At 28.1% G+C, this 23,993-nt stretch overlaps 3 protein-coding genes across 3 annotated transcripts in view; 1 reads left to right on the plus strand and 2 right to left on the minus strand.

Annotated features, from left to right (window-relative positions):
* The first annotated feature begins 454 nt into the window (after positions 1–454).
* Positions 455–9,829, plus strand: LOC103309269 (MATH and LRR domain-containing protein PFE0570w-like). Its single transcript, XM_016803878.2, has 3 exons — positions 455–906; positions 3,897–4,059; positions 5,524–9,829. Exons 2-3 carry the CDS (start codon positions 3,905–3,907, stop codon positions 9,668–9,670), a joined length of 4,302 nt encoding a protein of 1,433 aa, XP_016659367.1. The 5' UTR covers positions 455–906; positions 3,897–3,904; the 3' UTR covers positions 9,671–9,829.
* A 95-nt stretch (positions 9,830–9,924) lies between these two features.
* On the minus strand, positions 9,925–16,290 carry LOC115034294. Its single transcript, XM_029490714.1, has 4 exons — positions 15,342–16,290; positions 14,658–14,726; positions 14,506–14,595; positions 9,925–10,036 (listed from the first exon to the last, which is right to left on the minus strand). The coding sequence occupies exons 1-4, from the start codon at positions 16,272–16,274 to the stop codon at positions 9,986–9,988; spliced, it is 1,143 nt and encodes a 380-aa protein (XP_029346574.1). The 5' UTR covers positions 16,275–16,290; the 3' UTR covers positions 9,925–9,985.
* A 5,885-nt stretch (positions 16,291–22,175) lies between these two features.
* LOC100574450 overlaps positions 22,176–23,993 on the minus strand; it is a 20,352-nt gene continuing 18,534 nt past the window's right edge. Inside the window, exon 6 of the mRNA XM_016803879.2 lies at positions 22,176–22,829. Within this exon, the coding sequence (XP_016659368.1) occupies positions 22,779–22,829 (51 nt within the window). The 3' untranslated portion in view covers positions 22,176–22,778. The remainder of the gene's footprint in view (positions 22,830–23,993) is intronic.

Raw genomic sequence — 23,993 nt, forward strand, 5'->3', positions numbered from 1 at the left:
TAACTTTACTCAATTTATTTTTAAATTTTATAAGAAGCTTCTAATTTAATTTATACAATATATTTTGAAATAAATTATACGAAAATCTGTTGCCTATTTATTAATAAATGCTAACAAAATGAATAATTGCACATTCTACTTAACTACTTTTATATTGCATATAAATCCTATTCCTATTATAGTAATGACAAATAAATAACGATAATTAATATTATATTGTCAAATTGTGTCCGCCGAATTTAAAACGAGACATTGATAAATATAATATAATAATATATATATCTATAAAGTGCCAATATAATAATTTTCGATAAAATTCATGAGCCAACATGTGGTCTATATAGAATAGATCATATTATTATTATTACATAAAATAATATTGTTTTACGTTATAATAGTTATAGCTAAAAAAAACATCCAACGCACACATATTTTCGCAAGTTCTTGGATTTTTGACGAGATATAATATACATTATTATATAATAATATATACATAACACAATCATATGTATACATTACATTTAAAACGTATTACTGTATATAATTTATCGTTTCGATCCTCCGTATATGGAATGTATAATTTTTTTTTTGGTCATAACTGCTAACTAGTAACAAACGTTAACATCTATAATGTTTGCAAAACAATCACAACACCACAGAAAAATCGTCTGCAGATGTACGCAAAGACGTTGGTCTATTGTACGATGGTATTGTTGTGTTTACAATATAATTTCACTGGACGCGGTTTATGTCGCATCTCTTCGCCAAATATTGTTATTGTGCTCAAGCCACGACATTCCGGATGGATAGCGGTCGGTGATGAAGATTGAAGAGATAATATTATTCTCACGTCGTGTCCGAAATTGTGGAGTGTAATATAATTGCGCCGCCGAACTGTATAACGCGGTAAGATCATAATTATCTATTAATAAAATTTTTTTTAAACGTAAAAAATAACGCTATATTATTATATTTTGTATATTATTATGTTTATAAGACGTGCGTGACGTACACATTTAAGATCCAGTCCTGTAAAGAATACTTTTAAAAAGTACTTGAGTAAATACTCAAATACATTTTTTTTCTAAGTATTTAAGATACTACTCAAATACTTTAATTGTAAAGTATTTCAAATACTACTCAAATACTTTGAAAAAGTATTTGGAATACTTTTCAAATACTTTTGGTTTTTAAAGTGGGTTTCTAATTATCGTAATATAAACACATATGTAGTACTGTAGTAGGTAATCTAATATAGTTATCTAATAGTTTTAAAGGGAATATTGTTATTCAACATTCAATAACTTTTTTTAGAAATCTGGTTTTCACAAACCTTTGGGCTTCGACTAACACAGAAATACAGAATATTAAATAAAACTATTATTTTATTATTGTAGTTGACAATAATATTTTTCCAACCAATTATTTCGAATAAAAATAAAATGTTCGAAATAAAAAACCAAAGTACCTATTCAATACCAAAAAGTATTTAATACAAAAAAAAATATTTAAAATACCATTCAAAATACTTCATGCTGAAAGTATTTAAAAATTTATTCAATACTTAAAAAAGTATTTGAATACTTTTACTCAAATACTTTTACTTAAATACTTTACAGGACTGTTAAGATCTGATAAACTCGGATACACGTTTTATTCAGACTACAGCTACGGTACAAAATATTACAATTTTAATCTATCGGTTTATCTATGCATATATTTAAGGAATAGAAACACTTATATACAAATTATATAATAGTATACCTACCTACTAATGTGTATTATTATTTACTATAGTTATACAGCACATTATACCACTACAGAATGCGCTATTATAGGCGTAGTTATTTCAATCGGCAAAAAAGTTCTAAAAATATTTTATTTTCATGAATGAAGTTAGAAAAAAAATATAACAACAAATATAATATTAACTATAAATAATGTATATGGAAATTTGTATGTATTTTTTTTTAGTTTCCATTAAAATTGTACCTGTACCTATGTCTATATTAACGCAAAAATAAAGTAAAATAAATATTGTACTTGTAGGTTCCGACTATGAAATATTTATGGACATTAAGGTTCTAGTTTATAGACACTACTAAGGTTTTGGCGTTTTGCTCAACAACTATGGGGCTACCAATATATTATTTTACTAAATATTTATTATTATATACCTATTTACGTAATTTTTATAAATTATAAATTATTATATTTATTAGATTTTTTTCACCTTCATGGACTAGTCCTAGAGTCGATATTTTATATCGAGATTCGAGAATAATAGCTGTTACCATTACGTATTACTTATTAATATTACTGAATTAGCCATTAGGTATTACTTATTAGTTGTTAGTATAATATTATAGTACAACATTAGGTAGATACAGCGTGACTGCGTGAGTAGTTACTAACTGTATTAACAATAATTGTATTAGACAACATTGATCTTTGTCTTATAAAATTCCAACGAGATAATAATAGTTTATATTTATTATTTACCTTTGAACCTTTCTAATATTTGTCTTAAAAATTATCAAAACGTTCTTATTTTATGATTTTCAGACATATATTCAAACTTTTTTATTCAAATTTAAAAGTTTCAATACAAAATTACAGAATTAGATAAACCAATAGTAGGTAGATACATTTTAATTAAGAAGATAATTAAATTATGAATATTTCTAATTGAAATGTTCGTAATTTTTTAATGCTAATAATGGTTTGCATGATGTTTTAATGTAGGTATTACTTATACATTTAAACTCAATTTTTTTCTCAACTTAAATAGTAGCTGGTAGATATTATATCTAACCTATAATAGGTGACTTACCTGTTATCAATTATGATATAGAATGCAATGTTTGCTTAACAAGTGTTGTTGTTTATAATCTAAAAGGACTTCCTTAGTTCATTGTTATGTTATTCAGTTATTTTACCTACACAGTATTTCTAGTTGTCACGAACAAGTTTAATGACTCAATTATGATACATACCTACACGGCTACACTATACAACAATCATATTATTATTGTTATAGCAAAGGTATACAATATGAATGTATAATATGCCTGATAAATAAGTAATAAAATAAAATATACATATTTATTATTTTAGCAATGAAGAAAATTAATTTATTATAGATTATTAATTTGTATACCTACTAGCTGACCATTAAAATGCATGTATCATATACAGTATGTTGAAAGAAATTTGATGCTATGACAAATTGTTATAAACTCATATTAAACAATAAGAACATAAAGCCCATAGTATAGGTCATATTCAATCTACGTTCCTTCTTAAAAATCAAATAAAATTATATAATTTATATAACATAATAAATTAATAAATAGTTCCTAGTTAGTAGTTATATCTAGTGCTTGGAAATATTTATGACGGTTGAATAGCGGATCAGCAAGATTATTATGCCAAATCAGTATAGTAGCATTGATTATAGTATTTGTAAATTGAATATAATATAGGATATTTAATATTTATCATTTAAAATCGAACTTTTACGCAAAATGTCTTACTTACTATTATTTACAATACATTTTGAGTAGATTTTTAGGAATGAAATATTAACTGTAATAAATTGGTATAACTATTTATGTTTTTTTAACTCTCATATAGTACCTACCTTTTACACAAGGTACTAATTAGATAGCTAAAAATTAAAATCTTATAAAGGTGTTTAAGAGCTAGACTTCAGAGATAGAGACCGTTACCGAGAGCCCTCCACCCCCAACCACCTTAATATTGCAGATAAAATTAAGACAGACTACAAACTTTAAAGTGGGATAGTATGGTTAATGGTTATATATCTATGATCTATCTATTAATAATTCCAAATAAACTTTACTAAAAATATTGTTAATTTTAATTTTTTATAGGTGAAACAATGAATCAGCAATTTTCAGTCCTAGGATTATTTTTCTCTATTTTGATTTTGGCTGAAAATTTAACGACAGTATTAAATAATGTATTGCAAAGTAAACCGACGAATACCGAAAATAATCATTCAACAATTGAGATGAAAACAACGTTTTTGAACAAGTAAACATGGTTTTTATTAAAAAAATTAATTATTATTTAAATAAGTACCTATATATAATAAAAAATCTAGGGAATTCACTCTACAGTATAGCAGGTTTCGAGTATAACTAACTATTCGGTAGGCAACTAAAATTAATGTGTTTTAATTTAGTAATAAATCATTGCACATACGAAAAGTGATTCTAAGCGGAGATTTTTAAAATTATTCTTAGTAATTTATTTATCTGTTATTACCTAACCTAACCTTGGTATTGAAAGAATACCGCGTACTGTAGAACGGCGTGAATAGGTTCCGTAGAACAAATAACTTACAATTAGTCTGAATATTTTTTTTAATTTATTGTGAAGGTATAGAAAATAATTATATTTATTATTACGCAAAACGGAAAGTTTCAAGTACCTAGGTATTAGTGGTGTACCCTGCAGGGATGTGGATCCAGGGTCCAGAAGTAGCCCCCCAGAAGTAGTATTTTTTTTATTTTTTAAAGATTCCCTGACATTGTCATAAAAACTTAATGATATCTCATATAGTAAATTATTGTAAATAATTAGGTATATATTATTATTGTACATAGTCACCTAGGTACTTTATATCGGTCATAGGCAGTGTTTGGCAAGTTCCTTAAAAAAAGGAATTCGTTCCGTTCCTCGTTCTTTTTTAAAAAAAAGGAATTCGTTCCGTTCCTTGTTCCTTAGAAAAAAAAAGAATTCGTTCCTTTGTCGTTCCTTTGGAAAATGAACGAGTTATATACTAACCTAACCAAATAAAATAAAAATTCTTACTTAATCATAAATGTTTTTTTTTTCATATGCATACCTACTTCTTTAGTTTTTAATTTTATTCTAATATAATATACAAGTACGTTCATATTTTATAATTCTATTTTGAGGTTTTCTTTAAAATTAAATTGTTGGCCAACGTCGATTGTATAACGTCGATAGTCGATAACGATCACTAACTAGCAAAATACATTAAACACTTAAAAAAAAAATAAATCTTAATTTCAATTATTTACATACTTATCTGTATAAATTATTGGAACTAGAAAGGAACGAACAATTTTGTTATTTTTCCTTGAAAAAAAGAACTATAGTTCATTTTCTCGATCTTTTTTTTATAAAAAGGAATTCGTTCCAGGAATCCGTTCCTTTTGGAACTCGTTCCTTCCAAACACTGGTCATAGGTAATATGTATGTTATAAAAGCGTAGGTATATTTTTAAAAAATACTTACCTATACATAGTTGTTATAGGAATGCGGTGACTTTTAAGTTAAAATCTTAATATATGTAGTATTAAAACTATACCTATGGTACTATGGTAGTATACTTATAATTATTTGTTCATTAGTAACTAATAAGGATTTAATTATTAGATTTATATTTGATTTTTCAAATTGATTTATAATATACTTACTATTATATATAATTATAATTTTTTGTTTGTAATATAATTATTTTTTCAGAAAATTCATCAAACTTGACAGAACAAAGAATTTGAATGTACTTAATTCCATACTGTTGAACAATATTGAACCGGTTTCGTTTTTTGTAAATTCTTCTCAAATCAATCGTTTTCCGAGACAAGTAGCAAATAAAAATAATAATGAAGATGAATATAAGCGACATATTAAAGTAATATTAGATTTAAAACCCGACAATTATGAAGATATGTATGATTATTTTGATAGTGGAAAATATAATGACAATCGAGAGAAAAAAATCAAAGGTCTAATAGATGAATTAAATTTGCACAGGGAAATAGAAGAAAATTCTAGACCAATAACAAGAAATTTAAACGAATCACAAGAAAGAAAAAGATGTACTAAGACAATTACACAAAATTTAGATTCTAAAAATCATCAACAATCTCAAAAACTACTTTCAACAAATATTGAGGATAGAATAAAACCAACGCTTAAATGTAGGGATTGTGAACTTTTAAAATCAAATATAAATCTTGGGGAACCTAAAAATAATTATAATAGTAATCAACAATTAGAGCAAATGGTTGACAATGATCACTTTATTAAAGTTTTAAATCAATTAATTGACAAAATAAATAAACCAAAAAATGTTAAATCTACTTTAATTAAAGAACTACCTATACAAAAAAGTATTGAACCAACTATGTTGGAAAATAGATTTGGTGAGAACTCACATACAAATAGTTCTTCTTCTGACGAAATGATAGTTAAATTTGAAAAAATAAAAGGAAATCGTATAATAAATAAACTTGAATCTAGTCCTGAAAATACTTTTGTAAATGGAAATTGGGTAAGAAATAAAATAATAGAAAATAAAGTTAATGATTGTAAACCAATAGAAAATGATCGCAGGAGTGGGTTAAATGATAAAAATGAATCAATTTCGAAAAATGGCATACAACAATTGAATTTAAAAGATTCTAAGAATCAAGTTATTGAAACTGATGACAATGTTTCAAATAAGTTAAAAGATTTATCAGTAGTTACTGCGAAAGAAAATACATACATTTCGACATCTCCACTTCCGGAAGAAAACGAACACCTTTTATTCTCTAGACAGACCATTGAACCTTTTGTTGTATCATCTACATCAACAGATAAAACAGATTCTAGTATGATTGACGAAAATTATAAACTAAAATTTACAACCAAAGCTTATACAGATCAATTTAATAAGGAAGATAATATTTCGAGTTACAATGAGAATAATAAAAATCAAGACAAACAATTTGAACCGTCTATAAATAATTTTCCAACAATGGCGGAAATATTTGAATCAACTGAAGAACTAAAATCAGATTTAAATGAGACATCGAAACTACAAAACCCAGATGGAATCGCAGAGTCTAATGATAATAACCCAAACTCAAATTATTCGACCGGTGACACAATTGTAGAGGAAAACCAAAATAATTCTTTGGATGATAATATGAATTGTAATTGTAATAAAAAAATCATCAAGAATATTTTAAGATCAACAGTAGTGACAAATATCACAGAAATAAAAACTGATATGGACACATCACCAAGTAATTTAAAAATGAATAGTCATAAACGGTCAAATCAATTACTTAAAAAAAATGGTGAAATAAATATATCTAAAAATAAAAATAATGAAGACAATTTAATAAAAAATAAAAAGGATTTGAACTCCGATTTCTTAGGGGAAAAACAAGCAACATTCGAAAGTACAAGTAAAAATAATCTTAAAGAATCAAATTCAAACTTGTTTCAAGGATCAGTGTTAAATATTGATGGAAATCATTCACGAGGTACGAAAGATAGTAAAACAAATAAAAATGAAGAAAGTGATTCAAACAATTCTTCATTTAGCTCCATAATTCCCGAATTAAAACTGAAGAGTCAAATAAAAAGAAATAACGATGAAAATATCAACAAGGTGAATGAAATTAATAATAAAAGATTGTCTTTAATTCATAAGAACTTACCACAGATAAATACGAGGCAATTTGTTGCGAAATTAAAACGTTTACCACAGAACGATGATACCTCCGTAAGAAATGATAACAGGGAAAACAATAATATGGATAAAATAACAGAAAACAATAATATGGATAAAATTACAGAAAGTAATAACATTTTTACTAAGAGTTCTGCTCAAAAGCTAAATAAGATTATTAGCCGAACTCCACTTAAAACTATACCAGAAATATCAAGCAAAAAAATAGAAAATATTACAAAAAAGAGTCCGGGACATCTTGTTGAAAAAAAAAAACTTAATATTCCAATTAACTCAAAATTATATACAACAAGTAATTCTGGAGATTATGATAATACCAATTATATGACAAGAACTAAAAAAATATTTGCTTCTCCCAGGATTTTGTCACAGGTTCCAATAAAAAATATTAACAAGCATTCACCTCAAACTACATTAAGAAATCTAGAAAAACTTATAGAAAATGATGACGACAGTGCTATACAAAATATTCCAAGAAAATTTATTACAGGATCAGATAAATATACTTCATTTAATCCGAATACCCACATTGTTCAAAATCTTAAAGAAAATAATATTTATAAAAAAAACATTTCTCGAAAAGATAGTATAAACACAAATAATTTAGATCCTGTTAAATTACAAAGACCATTGAGCTTGTTAAAATCTATTGAAAGCACTAAAATTCAAATGACACCCAAAAATAAAATTGTAAATAATTATTCAACAAAAATTCCTACATACAGTAAAAATAATAACATTATGATACATAAAAATGTTACAAAGACAAAAATATCTAAACCGGCTATATTCACCCAAAGTCCAAAAAAGATTAGTTCTTCAGATACAACAAAACAGATGAAAAATAACGAAAATATGTCAATATTAAAATTAAATATTGCAAAAACAAAACCAAGTTTAGTACCATTGTTTCCAGAAAAAATAGCTAAAACCAAATACAACCTTTTTGACAAACCACTTACTTCAAGTTTGAAAAATAAAAATATTCTTAACGACCAATCTCCGATGGAACGAATTTTCAATAAAAAAACAGATACAATACATAATTTAAAATCCAAGTATGACGCTGAATCGAATGATTTGTTGAAGTCCTATCCGCCAGAAAAATCTCAAGTAGAAGATTTATATGATCACGAACATGCGCCTTACACTAAAGAATATCTAGAGCCAATTTTATTTCGTGAATCCTCGGAAAAAGCTAACATTTCAAATAAAAATAATCAGTTCGTTATTCAGTCCCCAATCAGCAGACAATCTTCAAATAGAAACCGAAAGGACAATAAATTAGACGTACAACTGTCGCAACCGGTGCCGGTCAACCGTCCAGAACAAGACGAAAACCACGATGATACCAAAAAAAACAATAAAGTCGAAGTTAATGTCAAAAAACAAAAAAATCAGCCATATTTGAATACATTAAACGATGTTCCGATTAATAGCGATACACTGAACAATGATAAATATGATGTATGGAATCCCAATGATGAATCTACAAACCAAAATAAATTCGGAGTACTTTCGCAAGTGAAAATAGCCGATGGCGTATTTAAGATACCTTTGGTGAGCCAAACAAGTGTTGATAATAATGGTTCCGAGTATGTGTCCGAAATTTTTATACCAATTGAAAAACCCGATGGTCGGCACTCAGCTATATCCCTTACAAAGTTATTAACTGGTGATTTTAAATTATTAAATGAACCGGGAGTGGAAAATCTTTCAATCATACAGCCTAAACCTGAAATAGATTCAAGTGATTCGACATTAGGTTCAACGCGTACTTCAACAGACTGCGAGAGTTCAGATATTACTGATTATTCGGTCAATCCAAATCCGACGAAGATTCTAGAAACGATTAAAGATGACAAAAAACTATCGGCACCCATACATATAATACAAATAATCAACAACGGTCAGTGTCCGTACAAGCATAACGGTACTGATACTGTAAAAAAATCCGTACGCGACGACGATGAACGTAAATTTCGTAAATTCCGAAATGAAGGTAGAAGATTATCATCCGTAAGATCTCAAAATACGCCTAATAATAATAAACAGATAGATCGAAAAATCGGAGACGCGTACAATCATTTTGATTCAGGAATTCTAGATAGGTTTCTACAAGTTTACTCTCCACACTTGGTTTGATAGGTACTTTGATAATTTTATAATATAAATTATACAGCCCAGACCAAAAATAAATTACATTGATATATTCATTTCCTTATTTTACATGAATGTAAACATTTTTTTTTTATAAATATATATATGACCGATACCAGCCAAGATAAATATTTTTATGACTAATTTACACTATAATTTAATTATTTGTACATAATTATTTATATTTTTATATCGATTGTTTCTTGTTCAAATTTAAATTAGGTATCTGAACTGAAATGCATCTGTTGAATAATTATTTTTAAAATAAGTAGTTATGATGTCTTATGTGTCCTTATTTGTTCAGTGGAATTGTAATAGTAAAATTAGATAAGTTGTACCAGCAACAAAAGCCTGAAAAATAAACAAAAGGTATAAGAAAAATTGTTTTTGTTTATTTCTTATTATTAATTCATAATTATATACAAGTTAGTTAATAATATTCAATATTTATATATATACTAGAAAGTAGAAACCGTTTATAATGATTAATGAGTAATGACATTTAAGGGACTAGTCAAAATTAGTCATAATAACCGGTTGTAATTACAACAAAATAACATTTAAAAACTTAATTATATGTACAATCAACGTGTTATATTTTTATAACTAAATAATGACTTCAATACATACAAAATAAAAATTAAAATAAAATAAAAAACGTCATTTTTTTATTTTAAAATTAAATAAACTTGTATTATAAAATGTGTTATTTTAGTTTATACTTTGTATAAAAATCATGCAGTATTTTTTTAAATTTGTTTTTTATTATTCAGTATTATCAGTTGTTATATTACCTTCCATAAAAGTTTAATATAGTCATTATAAATAATAGATTTTTTCAATATAACCAAAACAACCGTCATAACATCCGTGTAATCATTATACAGACGAACTACGAAGTAATACAGACAAATAATATTCGTTTGCGCACACTATAAATATTTTTACCTGAAAAGTAATAACTCGTTTGCGCATAACGAAAAATGTTAAAAACCATTAATACACATTTTGAGCTGAAAAATGATGAGTCATTTGGGTACAACTATTAAATCATCGATTGTATACTCTGGAAAATTATGTTTTGACCTGACTCTGATTTTTCTCCAGTATGTGGATATGTGCTCCAAGTAAAAATCTAAAAACAATGAATGGCGTAGAAAGTTTTCATCGTCATTACAATAGCCAATTTTACTCACCACATCCAAACATGTACCTACCTATATAGTTATCATAACAACTATATTACAAATTAAATTTAGACTTAAAGATCAATTCAATAAATAAAAATACAATTATTGTTTAAGAGGAGGTCAGCGCACTATTTGTTTTCTCTCTCTGGCCCACGCGTAGCATAGACAAAACGCATTTATGCAAAATCATTTTTTCTATGCGTTTAAGCAATCTTAGAGTAAAGTCACCTATTACAAAAAAGATAGAGAATAATATTATTGAGGGAATGACATATAGATTTTATATTTTATTATTATTTGACTTTGTATTCGACTTTCAAAATAAATAAAAAAATGATTTTGCCTCGCTTAATGAAAATAGATGCCATGGATAAATTTAATTTTTTAGACAAATGTTGGATAGAATATTATGACTTAACAAATCCATAAACCATTTTGAATATTCTAATCTAATAGAATAAAATTGAAATAAACGACAAAGACTATACAATTCATAAAATAACACGACACATTTAATTTAAATTTTAAATTAAATTAACAAAAAGAAAACATAAGTAATAACATAAATTAAATTAATAAAAAAATGAATCATGCCTATGAAATTGAGAGGGAAAATAATCTTACAAAGGCCTAAAGCATTTAAACACGTAGATATATATTTTTTTTTAGTTTTGGTAGATTTTTGCCATAGCTTATGAGCGCAAACGATACGCTTGTTTATTCATGAGTACTTATTTTATATGTACATTGTTCGTCATATTATAAGTGAACTATACTTGGAAAAGCAAATTATAAGCAGAATACTTTTCAATATTTAATAGGTAGGTACCTATAGGCTATAGATTACTTTGAAAAGAACTTTCATTATTTACTTCCTGGCTTACAATATCATTATAAAAAATATCATAAGTAATTTATTTTTATATAATGGTATTAATTATTTCTAAATTAGTTTAAATTCAATAATTGTAAAAGCATTTATTGAATAAGATATTTTCTTAGATTACGATCCATTAATAACAAAATATAATTCTGTTATCACAAAGTGCATATTCCACATTTATTGTGTTAACACAATACATTTTTAATAATAATTATTATTAATTTAAATAAGTAATAAATTAAATTAACAAAAAAATGAATCATGCCTATGAAATTGAGAGGGAAAATAATCTTACAAAGGCATAAAGCATTTAAACACGTAGATATATATACTTTTTTTTTGTTTTGGTAGATTTTTGCCATAACTTATGAGCGCAAACGATTTCTAGGTTTGGGTCATTTTAAAAGGCATTAAACATTTGTGTGCGCAATCGAGTCCTATAGGTTATTACACCCGATGTGTCACTACAATTAGTGCCATTATAAACGGTCTCTACAATTAAAAAAAGTTTGAAAAAATACACTCATGAAGCAATTTGTTGCCATATTATGTTGGGTTTCCATGTTTATGTGACAATGAAAAAATATTATGTTCAAATATTAATTATAAAGCCGGGTTCACAATTACGTCGTTATTGTCGTGTTGTGTGGCTTTCATCGTATCCTGATTGGCCGTGGGGACCATGGACTTTTTTTTTTATTCTATTATACATATTATTTTGATTTGGTGGTAAATATCAACAGCCAGTGCCGTAGCCAGAAAAAAATATTGGGGGGGGGGGGGCACTTAATTTTTTTTCTTTAGCCTTTGAAATGCTAGGATATCTAATTATGACCCCATTGTTCATAAAGTGTATCTACTTCTCGTTTTATGACCATATTATATTTATGTTAACAAATATGGTACCTACATATTTTGGCTACATTTTAATATAACAATGTATTAATATTATTGTAAACCATAGGTTAATGTATTCATCAATAATATTATCATTATATCAAAATGTGTTGTAAACAAAACATTCCATTTTTGGTTCAAATGTTATTAAAACTTACTAACAAAAATACAAGACTATATTAGGACTGTTGAAAGCTGGTAGTTTTTTCGTGCAATTAGATCAATAAGCGAAAAAAATATACTTTTCCAATTTTAATTTCGAAAAAAACATAACAATTTCTCCGCTTTTTGTGTGTTTTGTTGGGAGCGATTTTTTTTTTTTTAGTAATTCAAAAGCAGTGGCGCCGAAGTCCATGCTGACGTCGGGCCGTGGCCCGACCGACCTCTTTTTTAAAAAATGTGGCCGGCCGGTCATATTTTATTTACTTCATAACTTTAAAATGAGCATGACTATATTTAAACCGTGATTATGAATAAATGTATATTAGGGTACCTCTATATTAAATAATTAAGATATTGAGGCCGGGAAGTTTTAAAATAATTGCCCGACCACATTTTAAAAACTTCGGCGCCACTGTAATCAAAAGTAAAAGTGAATTTTGAAAAAAAAAGAAAATTACTCTGGTACTATAATACTAATTAAACAATACTACAGATCATAAATCCATTTCCTACATAATCTAGAAAAGAGATTAAGGAATTCAAATATATGTTTTCAAAATTAAAATAGCCAAAAGGGCTTTTGGTACTGGGTGAATTTGTCTTCCATTTTTTGGGAGTTTGTAGCACATGTAAGTTGAACATTTTTTTATCACAAAACATAGTGACGTGACTGCGCGTATGTACTTTACTGGCGTTCAAGAATCTTAGCCGTCGTTTAATGATCAGTCACTACACACATAGATATAGTACTAACGATGGATATACAATATTTTCTAAATCCGACCACTTCAAAATGGTTCACTTCGACAGCCTTAACTTTAAATTTTTATCAATCATATAATATAATATAAAACAAGCCCCCAGTGCCCCCCACCCCTTGGCTACGGCACTTTCAACAGCAATGGATGCTTAATTAAGTATGTTTTTAAGATTGAAAAGGTAGGTGTTAAAAAATAAATTAAAACATTATATTCAAGATCAAGAACATAGGTAATTAAAATTAGCCCATCCAAAAATGTGTGTTTAAATTGAAGTATTAAATCCTTCATTAATTATCTAATCTACCTACCTAATATAGTACCTATGTAAACGTTGTTTGAAGACATTCTTTTCTAAAATTTAAACACGGAATATGGAAATGAGCCAGTGCACTAACATGATGTTAGATTATTATAACATATTATAGACACCTAAATTTTGTTATTTGTTTTAAAACAAATATTTTTAGTTTTATTAATAAATGTATTATATTATATTAAATTTAGGAAAGTGGGTGAGAAAAATATGATTATGGTATTTGAATGAGGGTGTGGGGGTGGAGCCCACACAGGCCAGTTCATTTAAATATGTTAAGCCCCTCCAAGTTAAAAACTGAAATTGCGCATATGATCAAGAATGTATTTTCGATCCATTAAATTAAAAAGTAGCAGAGTACATCAATTTTTTTAGTTAACATGGTTAACATGGTGCAATGTTTGTTGTGAAGACTTTTAGACTTATAAGGTAACTTTATTTTGTTTTGATATTATTTTCTTGTAAGATCGGTACTTATAATATAAAATGTTAATCTTTCAACCTAAGAGTATATTTATTGAATCCTATATTATTCTTTACAAAAGAATACATTAAACGTTAAACGTATAAATATAAACAATTTATCAATATATATCTTTAATATTGTGACTTACAGAAGTGATGAGGTGAATGTTCAGTGTGAACAAATCACAGATAGTGAATTCTACTGGACGACTACACAATTGACACAAGAATAGTTCTAACTACAACAATTAAAAATTTTTTTAGAAAATATTAAAATATTTTAGGTAATAAAAAACCATACCTCTTTTTTTGTACTGTTATCTGCGTAACGGTTATTTATATCAGTTATCATCATTTTTGGTCGGTGCGCCTAAAATGTAAAAAAATACAACCAAACAACAAACACGTTTTAGTGAATATAAAGTAAATTATAAATTAAATAAATTATCTCATCATCGTAATAATATCATAACAGTTCTGAGAAATTCCAGGGTAGAGTTTTCTCACTAGGAGTTGGAAGCCGAATTGTTGACAAAAATGTGGCAAATTGTATTTTATACCCAATATCTAAAATTTTTATTCATAGAATATGATTGCAAATATAATATAGTCTGAAATCGAATTGTAAAATTTAAAAAAATATGAAATCTTAAGTATAAATAGGTATTACTGATGTTGAAAAAATATCTATAAGTTTGGAATTATAAATGCAGTTACTGTGTATATCATCAAACAGACACTCCGATCAAAGTAAGCCAATAGTATATATATTATTAGAAATAATGCCATAAAGTAGGTGGACGAATTATCTATTTTTCAAAACACTGCAGATAATGTATCACATGATGAACAACACATTAAGATCCCACATCCATTGCAGTTTCTTCTCAGTTTTCGCACGCGCGACCGGCAGCTATTAGTTGGGCCAAGCTACTGTTATTTTATATTACCAGCTAATATAGGCTATAAGCTATATAACGTGTACCTGTGTTGTGGTAACGTGTGACGTTAGTACAATCACACAAAATCTGAACGAGTATTGTAGCAGCCATCCGTAGAATAGAACGTGAGTTTTGGTTACGTTGGACTCGACGGACACTTCGCCGTAAATGTCGAATAATGTCATTATAAACAATAGACATATCGACAGTCCTAACTGTATACCGTACAAATCGTTGAGTTCTACGACGGTGCCTCGGACAAATTGATGCTTCATCCTGAGTAGCTCAACGTGGTCGGATGGTTGATGTCCGTTGGAGGATACCGAAAGTGGCGAACCGCCGCCGAGGGTTTCCAAACCGATAAGTAATGTGTTATCGTGACCGTGTCTTTCACTTTGTCGTAGCACGACCGGGAATTTGTTTCGGGCTATGGTTTTTAACCTCAACGTAGCCATTTCTTCGTTGATAGATTGGAATTTTTGGTACAGACCGACACAACGTACGATAAAATGTATTTCTGTGGAGCAAATGCTCCAATTGTGTACGTACATCATTGTATAAAAAATCATCGTGTTTATCTTACCAAAGTTAGTGTAAATTAAATAAATTCTCATTATGTTTATGGGCAATATGATGACGATGTATGAAGATATTATAGCTATAGTGATGAATCGAATTTGTCTTTTTTGGGAGATATTTACCGGAAAGTATAATTCATAGTCTTCGACTTTTTTCACATAATTCGGAAAATCGCTCTTACTTTTGTACATAATCGTGATTCTGCATAAGAGGCAGGCGATGGCAATAGATCGAGAGAACATAGCTAATACCTCTGTCTTTACTGGATTTTTACATTCCGACAACGAACAAACGGTGGCAGATGCATTTTTTAAATTCATTATACAAGTCATTGCTAAAGCCAAAAAGTATACTAGTTTTAGACTGGATAAGAATTTATTGAAATATAACTTAAACATTATACTAGAGAAAATATCAAAACATAACCCAGAATTATAAAAAACATTGTGTTTTATAAAATATAATTGCTGAACGGATCGCTCAGAAATATGTGATGGACATTTGTTTACTTATAATTATTTTGAAAAGTGGCGTATCATCATTTTTACGTACATATTATAAATATTTACTACCCTAAAAGGTTAACAATATTTTCTTAAATATAAATTTTAAATAGTTTTAGATTCTGAGTGGAACGATGAATGTATTGATTTTACAATGATGTGTGTTTTTTTTTTTTTTTTTTGTTATTGTGTACACGATAAGTAGTCGAAATAATGCTTCGATTTTCAACTTCAGTATCTTGTTCGATTGGAAAGTGAATATCGTTGGTGCATTGGGAAGGTCAAAATTTAAAATTGCCAGTAATTTTCAAAAGCGCCAAGAAAAACCAAAGAAAAATTAAGGAAAAACGGGAATTTTTACGCAAAATCGATTTTTCACAAAATTGAATTTGATTTTTGGTGTAACTTTAAAAAAAATGACCGTAGATACATGACATTTTGACTGAATGTTTTATATTAGCATTTTCTATACACCAACTTTTCTATATATTATATTCATTAGGACTTAGGTAATATTTTATTACTTGACATTTTTATATTGCCATTAATCATTATTAAGCTTTAACATGGAAATAATTTATAGTTTATATGACGTTAGGTACCTACTACAAATAAAATACACTAATTTACTGAAGTTGAGAAACTTATAAATTATAATCACATTAAACTAAAACAATGGAATATTTTTTAGTCTATAAAACAAAATATTGATTAAATGTGTTAAAATAACACTTTAAATAAAATAATTTAAAATTAGTGAACTTACAGGAGTGATGAGATGTGTATTTAGGGTCAAAAAGTCAAAGGTTGTAAATTCCATTGAATGATTACATACTTGGTTCAAAAACAGTCGTAACTAAAAAATAAAATAAAAACTTTACAAATAAAAAAGTCTTTTATTATTACAATCCATTGTTACCTCTTCTTTTGTTCTGCTATCCAAATTACGATTATTTATATCAGTAATAAGCAATTTTGTTCTGTGCCCCTAAAATTAGGTAAAATTACGTATTCAAATATAAGTATTGAATAAAACATTCTACACGAGTGCAATAAGTCCAGGGGCGTAATTTAAGGCGTTGCAGGGTATGCTTATATGCATAGGTATCTAAAGCTTATGAACATTGAACTTTGGCCTGACTATTTTTCTGCACCAGGCAAAAAAATAATCTTCTTTATTTTAGTTGGTCTCAAGTATCAGCAAATACAGGTGTGTTATATTATTAAATTATTTAAATTAAATATTGTAATGTTTGGTTTATATTAAATATTTTATGTGCGTTTGAAGATTTCAGGATTTACACTATTTATGTACTTATAATATAATTAAGAATTTCTGGTCTTCCATACGAGTCCTTTAAGTTTAAATTATTTAAGTAGTAACTTAGTATTAACTTACCGTTTTTGTGTACTCTCCGCGGAACTGATAAAACAATCAAATACGTTCTATATAATAAAATGCAGCGACTACCGTCTTCGCGAGAACTACACAAAAACAGTTACGACAGCTTGAAAAAAATGTGTGAAAACAGAGATACGACCTTCTTCGATACGGCGGAAGGCGATATATTAGCCCATTGAAAATTTTGTTGGCCTTCCTAGATGTTAACATGCCTTTCAAAAAGTTGAAATGACGCCCCTGAGTCAGTGGTGTTATTAGGAATTTGTCCTGGAGGGGGATATACATTTTTTTACACAAAAAATAATACATTTTCAAGTACATTGGTGAGTATATAATATAATACATAATTTTAACAAGGCTCTGGGGGGGGGTCTATCCCCCTCGCCCCCTTTAATTACGCCCCTGCCCTGAGTACAATACTACCTACAAGTAGTATCCTGCTAATTATACCAGAAAAAATGTATGCTTTATGCCTAATAATTTAGTTTAATTTTATACATATTCATATTGGCAAAACGATAATAACGTACTTGATACTTTTATTATAGTTATCTATTATTTATACAATTATACTCTATCTGGAATGAGATCGTACTTCGGCGGTGACCAGTTTTCGTCGGGCGGCGGTCAGACATAAATCATAATATAATGAGATGCTTCCCCCACCTAGAAAGCTCGTGGGGCTTGCACTGCGGAACGAAGCCATGCCCATGCGCAGAAGTTGGCCGTCGAGGTACGATCTCATTCCGAATAGAGTATAATATATGATGTTACATATAACACCTATATTATATAAGAATATGTTTGGCAAATTTTAAACGTTTAAAGAAACTTTTAATTTTACTAATTACTTATTCTACCGTTCGCTGACTATTTGAAAGATATTTTTTATGATATTTGTGACAAACGTTATAATTTATTGTATTTCACTAAATCAACAATTTACCTGTTTCGTCGTTATATGAGACATCTGTATAACTACAACAAATCTGAATATATACTGTGTCAGCCATCCATACAGTAGAAGAAGCGATTTAGTTTTGTCCAATTCGTAGGTCACGGCTTCGTAGATATCGAACATTAACATTATAAACAAAACAGATATAGACATTCCCAATTGAATGCTGTATATTTCGTTCAGATCACTAACTGACTCGCAAACAAATTGATGTCTCATCTTAAGTAGTTCAATACTGCGGACTGATGGATACACTTCGACGCTTTTGCGTTCTTCGGATTTTAGTACAAACGGGTATCTATTTATCGAAATAGTTTTCGACTTTATCGTGGACATTTCTTCGTTGATCGATTGAAATTTCGCATACAGTCCGAAACAATACACCATAAACTGTATTTCCGTCATAGACATGCTCACATTTTCTATGACTATATAGACCTATATGATATAGGTGATATGATTGTACATATTTTGTACATAATAAGTATATTATCACTAGGTCTATAATTGTAAAATATATACATAATAATTGAATATAGTTAAAAAAAAAAATGACAAAAAAAAGTAACGTTATTTGTAAGTTGTAATGCACTACTTTATTAATGAAAAATTAATGTAACGTGATAAAAATAATTTTAGGTAACACAAATGTAATTTAAATAATAATATTTGAAGTAACGAGTAATGTAATTTCATTACTTTTTAAAAGTAATTTACCCAATACTGACAAACAATGTAAAAGTTCAAAACTGAACCCACCATTTAAAATACCAGTCCACGTAAAATATTTGAATCCTCAACTTCATTCACTTTGAAGCCTAAAGACTGATTTAAAAACTAATTTCCCACTTGTAATTGTATATTATTGTATTAAAATACGTGTTCTCTCCATTGATTGGCCTTCCAACAATCGAGGTATATTAAAATAAAATATAGTAATTAGGTACAATGAATGGTATAATATTTCTACTTAAGTTTAACGATGTTCAATGTGTATAATGGGTTGTATTAGACCTGAATTCAATTATAAAATATCATTGTATAAGAAAAACGATTCTGGGCGGAGACGGTTTGTCAGTCTGGATATTTTATATTGTTATTATTTATTTTATCATGTAAGTTGAATTAATATTATAATATTATAATTTTTTATTCGTTTTTATGGTGATAAACAAAGGGTTAGAAATTAAAATCCCATTTTTAGCGTTTTTTCGTAATTTTTCGGTGGTTTTTCCCGTGTCATTAAATAACTATTAAAAAAATCAGGAAATGACCTCTTGACCATCTTGATCCAATTTGCTAAAAGATAAGGTACTATATGTTGAAATCGAAGCACTCATTCTGGAAGAAATTTTGTATACAGGATATAAAAATAAAATTAAATAAAAATAAAAAAATAAAAACCATTGTAAAAACAAAAGCTTCCTCGCTCCGCTCAGAATCTAAAATATTGATTATTTAATATATAAAGTTTAGATTTTGTTTATTTTTTATTTAGTATATAATATTTATATTTATAAAAAAATTTGTCTGGGGGAAGGGGCTTAGCCCCCCGCTGGATCTGTCCTTGGTATATCTTAGGTCTAGAAATAACATTTCCTGCAAATAGAAAAAATATTATGCCAATAGAATATAATATGTCCATACACTGTCGTGTTGTGATAATAATCTAAAAAAAGCCACGATATTTTATCACTCATAAACCTTACATGATAATTCAATTTTTAATTCACCTGTTTCGGTGTTAAGTGCGCTAGAACTGTAATAGATCCAAACCGAACGCTGTACTGTAAAATCCAGCCGTATATTAATATATTAGACTAGTTAGTATATCGACGGTGTTAATGGTTTTTCCGCATTTTTCTCTCGCCCTCAACATGAACGGGTATTTGTTTCGCACGACCGTGTCGATATTAAGCGCCATAAAATCTTTGTTGATGCCGACGAACTTTTGGTAGAGGATGTAACACAAGACGGTAAAATGAGTTTCCACGCAATACATACTTATGTTCTGAACGTACATACAAACAAAGATCACTATTTTAAAATCCGATCTGTAAGACACCTTCCACACTCTAAAAGAATTTACCGGTACAGGAAGTAGTAAACATAATATCACGATTCGAGTTGATACTTTTTTCAACACTACCGTTTCAAATCGTGTCATCGGTTTGATTAGGTGAAATTTTTCTATATTTTTCTTGTACTGTATTAACAGATCATTACCTTTAAAAAATATAAATAGTCTTGATATCACACAAGTACTGGATACCACCCTTATGTGATAAACAGTCCCTTTATTACAGTGGATAGAGAACCATCGCATCTGTCGTCCAGCGCACATACAACAGCAGGTGTCACGTAGAAATTGTAAACAGATGAAATGATTAAAAAGGCAGAAAAAACGTTTTGCCATTTATTGTAACGGAAATCGATATATATTCCACTAAAAAATTTCCAAAACAAAATTGGCCATTTAGGAAGTATACGAAACATCGTAGTGTAATATTCTCGTTGTTGGGGCTGGTCAGAGTGATATTCTGACCACTTGTGTTGATGATGATGATGTTGACAGGGTAGCTTATAAATAAATGTAGACAGATGAAAAGATACTTTGTAGTTTTTTTAAATGTTCTTCAGTAATTTTGTCTAAGTCCAAATGACCAGATACTACACAGAGTGACGTGAAGGTGCTTGTTGTGCTCTGGAGTAGACACGTCTGAATACAGGCTGTTTCAGGCTCCCTTTTATATTCGGGTCCCTGCTCCCCCTGCCTATCGATTCGTTATCTTGTCTCTTGTTGCGGTATTATTATTTAAATATAGTTCCCAAATAATTGATTAATTGTAAATTTGTTTATTCTTTCGTTTTGGTTACTATACTCCCCATGGCTACCTAATAATTCATGTTTTGTACAATAGAAAGGGTGAACTAGATCGTTTGACGTACAATGCCGAATATGTACCTAATTGAAATTATTTTAAATGTTGCGTAGTAACTCGCTTACTACAGTAGACTACCAGCTGACCATCTATGTTTAACCACTCTTATATACTTGTATTATTTTTTATTTAAAATTACACAGTATAATATAGGTATTACAATAATTTAATAACTACATTTTGTTATTAATCTACGCGTTGTTTTTTTAATTTATTATTAACTAGAAAAACTTTGATAACAAATATACACAAATGAACATACTTTAAAAACCATCGAATTCATTACCAAAGACAACCTTATCAACAAAATATAGTTTCAATATAAATTAAATTGTAAATCTATTTAAACAAATATTGTAATTTTCAATATTGTAATTTACTTTTCTTTTTTTGTTAAACTTAAACAAAAATGTTGGCTAATAACCATTGTAGTTGAAGCCTGTAAACCTTTAAATAAAAAAAAAAAAAAATATACGCAATAAACGTACCTTTATTACAAAAATAATAATTACATAATAATAATAACAATAATAATAATTTTTTTTTTTTAAATAATTTTTGTAGTGTACCTACGTTATATTTAGACAATGACGTGCGAATTATGATTATCCTGGGGAAAAAGATAGTTTCATTTTATACTCAGTATTTGACCTCATACCCCTGAACCGAAGTTCCTATTCTTACACGGTAACCTATACCGATGACTCATTAATTTATGTCCAACATCATAATTCAGATGTTAATTTTTACTCTTATAGTTTATAAAATACCACTAAAAATAAAATGCAACCAACCATAAATGTTTCAATATGAATAATTAATTGTACAGGGTTTAAAAGCTATTCACGGATTGCAGTTAATAGTTATACAATAATGAACTTTATTGAATATCGTTTGTAATGATTTTACTCGAATGTAGTAAATGTTAATACAGTACATTGGATCAATTTTAAATAAATAGGTATATAAAACAATTTTATGTTGAAATATTGTATTTTAGTATTTGTATTAGTTCTTTGCATTCCATCGGCTTACTGCTAGATAATTGTTTTGTAGATACAAAGTAACTGATGTTGGTTATTTTCAATTTATTTTGTTTAATTGATTCGTAATAATATGACAAGACATGTTGTTCCCGTAGCCAAAGCCTAAACAAAACATAAAAAAAACAATAGGTATAATTTTTTAATTTGTCTACTCATGCACAAATTAAATAAATATATTTCGTGTTTCTACCTCACGTTTTATTTTTTTTTAATAATATAGGTAGATTTTAGGTTTAGTATTATAGTATTATGATATCATTAAATATACTGTACATTGTTAAAGCAAATTACATACACTGCTTAGCAGCTTCCGAAAATCAAGAAAGACATTCTTTAATAATCATTTTAATGGTATATTACGTATTATACCTGATTTAGTATATATTATAATAAGTACCTAGTAAATTTGTTTACGCCGGGACAATAACGCCAAAATTTCATGGATCCTTATGAAATATATTTCATATCAAATACATATTTTTTTTTATCTATTTTAATATTTTAATTTAATTATTTAAGAATGACAATAGTATATTAGTATGGAATTAATAATATATGTTGTATATATTATTATTAAATAAGTTCATAACAATAAATGGCAACAAATTAATTATAATTGCACGGGCCGGAGTATAATAATGATAATATACAAGTCCGGATACCAAACTCTTATTTTACGCCACTAACACCTAGGTCTAAAAAATATATTATGGAGGACTAGCTGGGTGTGTAGTGGTGTAATAGCTCGAACAGTATAGTGGTCGGGATCGCCTAGCAATTACTGTCGGCTATGTAGTGATTGTTGTGGATTATGTGTATTTGTGTATTAATGTGTGTATGCGTGTGGGTGTGTGTACAGTAAAACAATAATAATAAAATGATAACACGGTTTCTGGTAATAAGTTGCTGTTGCTGTATAATACACAATAATAATAATGACACAAATATATAAAAAATCACAGCAACACAACTGTATAAAATTATGATAATAAATAAATAAGTATATAATAATTAGTGCACGGCTCTTATAGCCAGCAGCATAAATATAATAAATGAGTAATGCACGCTCTTATCCAAGCGGCATAAATATAATCTTTATATATAAAAAGACTTGTCCTGAGTGATTCATCATCGCTTAGCCGGAACTGCTGAAGCTATGGATATGAAATTTTCAGTAAATGTACTTATTACAATGTATAGGCGCACTAAGAAGGATTTTTCAAAATTTGCATTTTAAAGAGTGCTCAAACAGGGATCTTGAGGTTC

The sequence above is a fragment of the Acyrthosiphon pisum genome, chromosome A2, assembly GCF_005508785.2.
Source record: "Acyrthosiphon pisum isolate AL4f chromosome A2, pea_aphid_22Mar2018_4r6ur, whole genome shotgun sequence".
In the NCBI taxonomy this organism is placed as follows: Eukaryota; Metazoa; Arthropoda; class Insecta; order Hemiptera; family Aphididae; genus Acyrthosiphon; species Acyrthosiphon pisum.

Bases quoted from the DNA above. Each gene is read 5' to 3' on its own strand.
- LOC103309269 (XM_016803878.2), top strand. From the start codon at position 3,905: ATGAATCAGCAATTTTCAGTCCTAGGATTATTTTTCTCTATTTTGATT. The intron at 4,060-5,523 runs GTAAACATGGTT...TTATTTTTTCAG, and splicing joins AAAACAACGTTTTTGAACAA to AAAATTCATCAAACTTGACA.
- LOC115034294 (XM_029490714.1), bottom strand. From the start codon at position 16,274: ATGTTTAAGTTATATTTCAATAAATTCTTATCCAGTCTAAAACTAGTA. The intron at 14,727-15,341 runs GTACACGTTATA...TTTACATTTTAG, and splicing joins CACACGTTACCACAACACAG to GCGCACCGACCAAAAATGAT. The intron at 10,037-14,505 runs GTAAGTCACAAT...TTTATTTTTCAG, and splicing joins ACATTCACCTCATCACTTCT to GCTTTTGTTGCTGGTACAAC.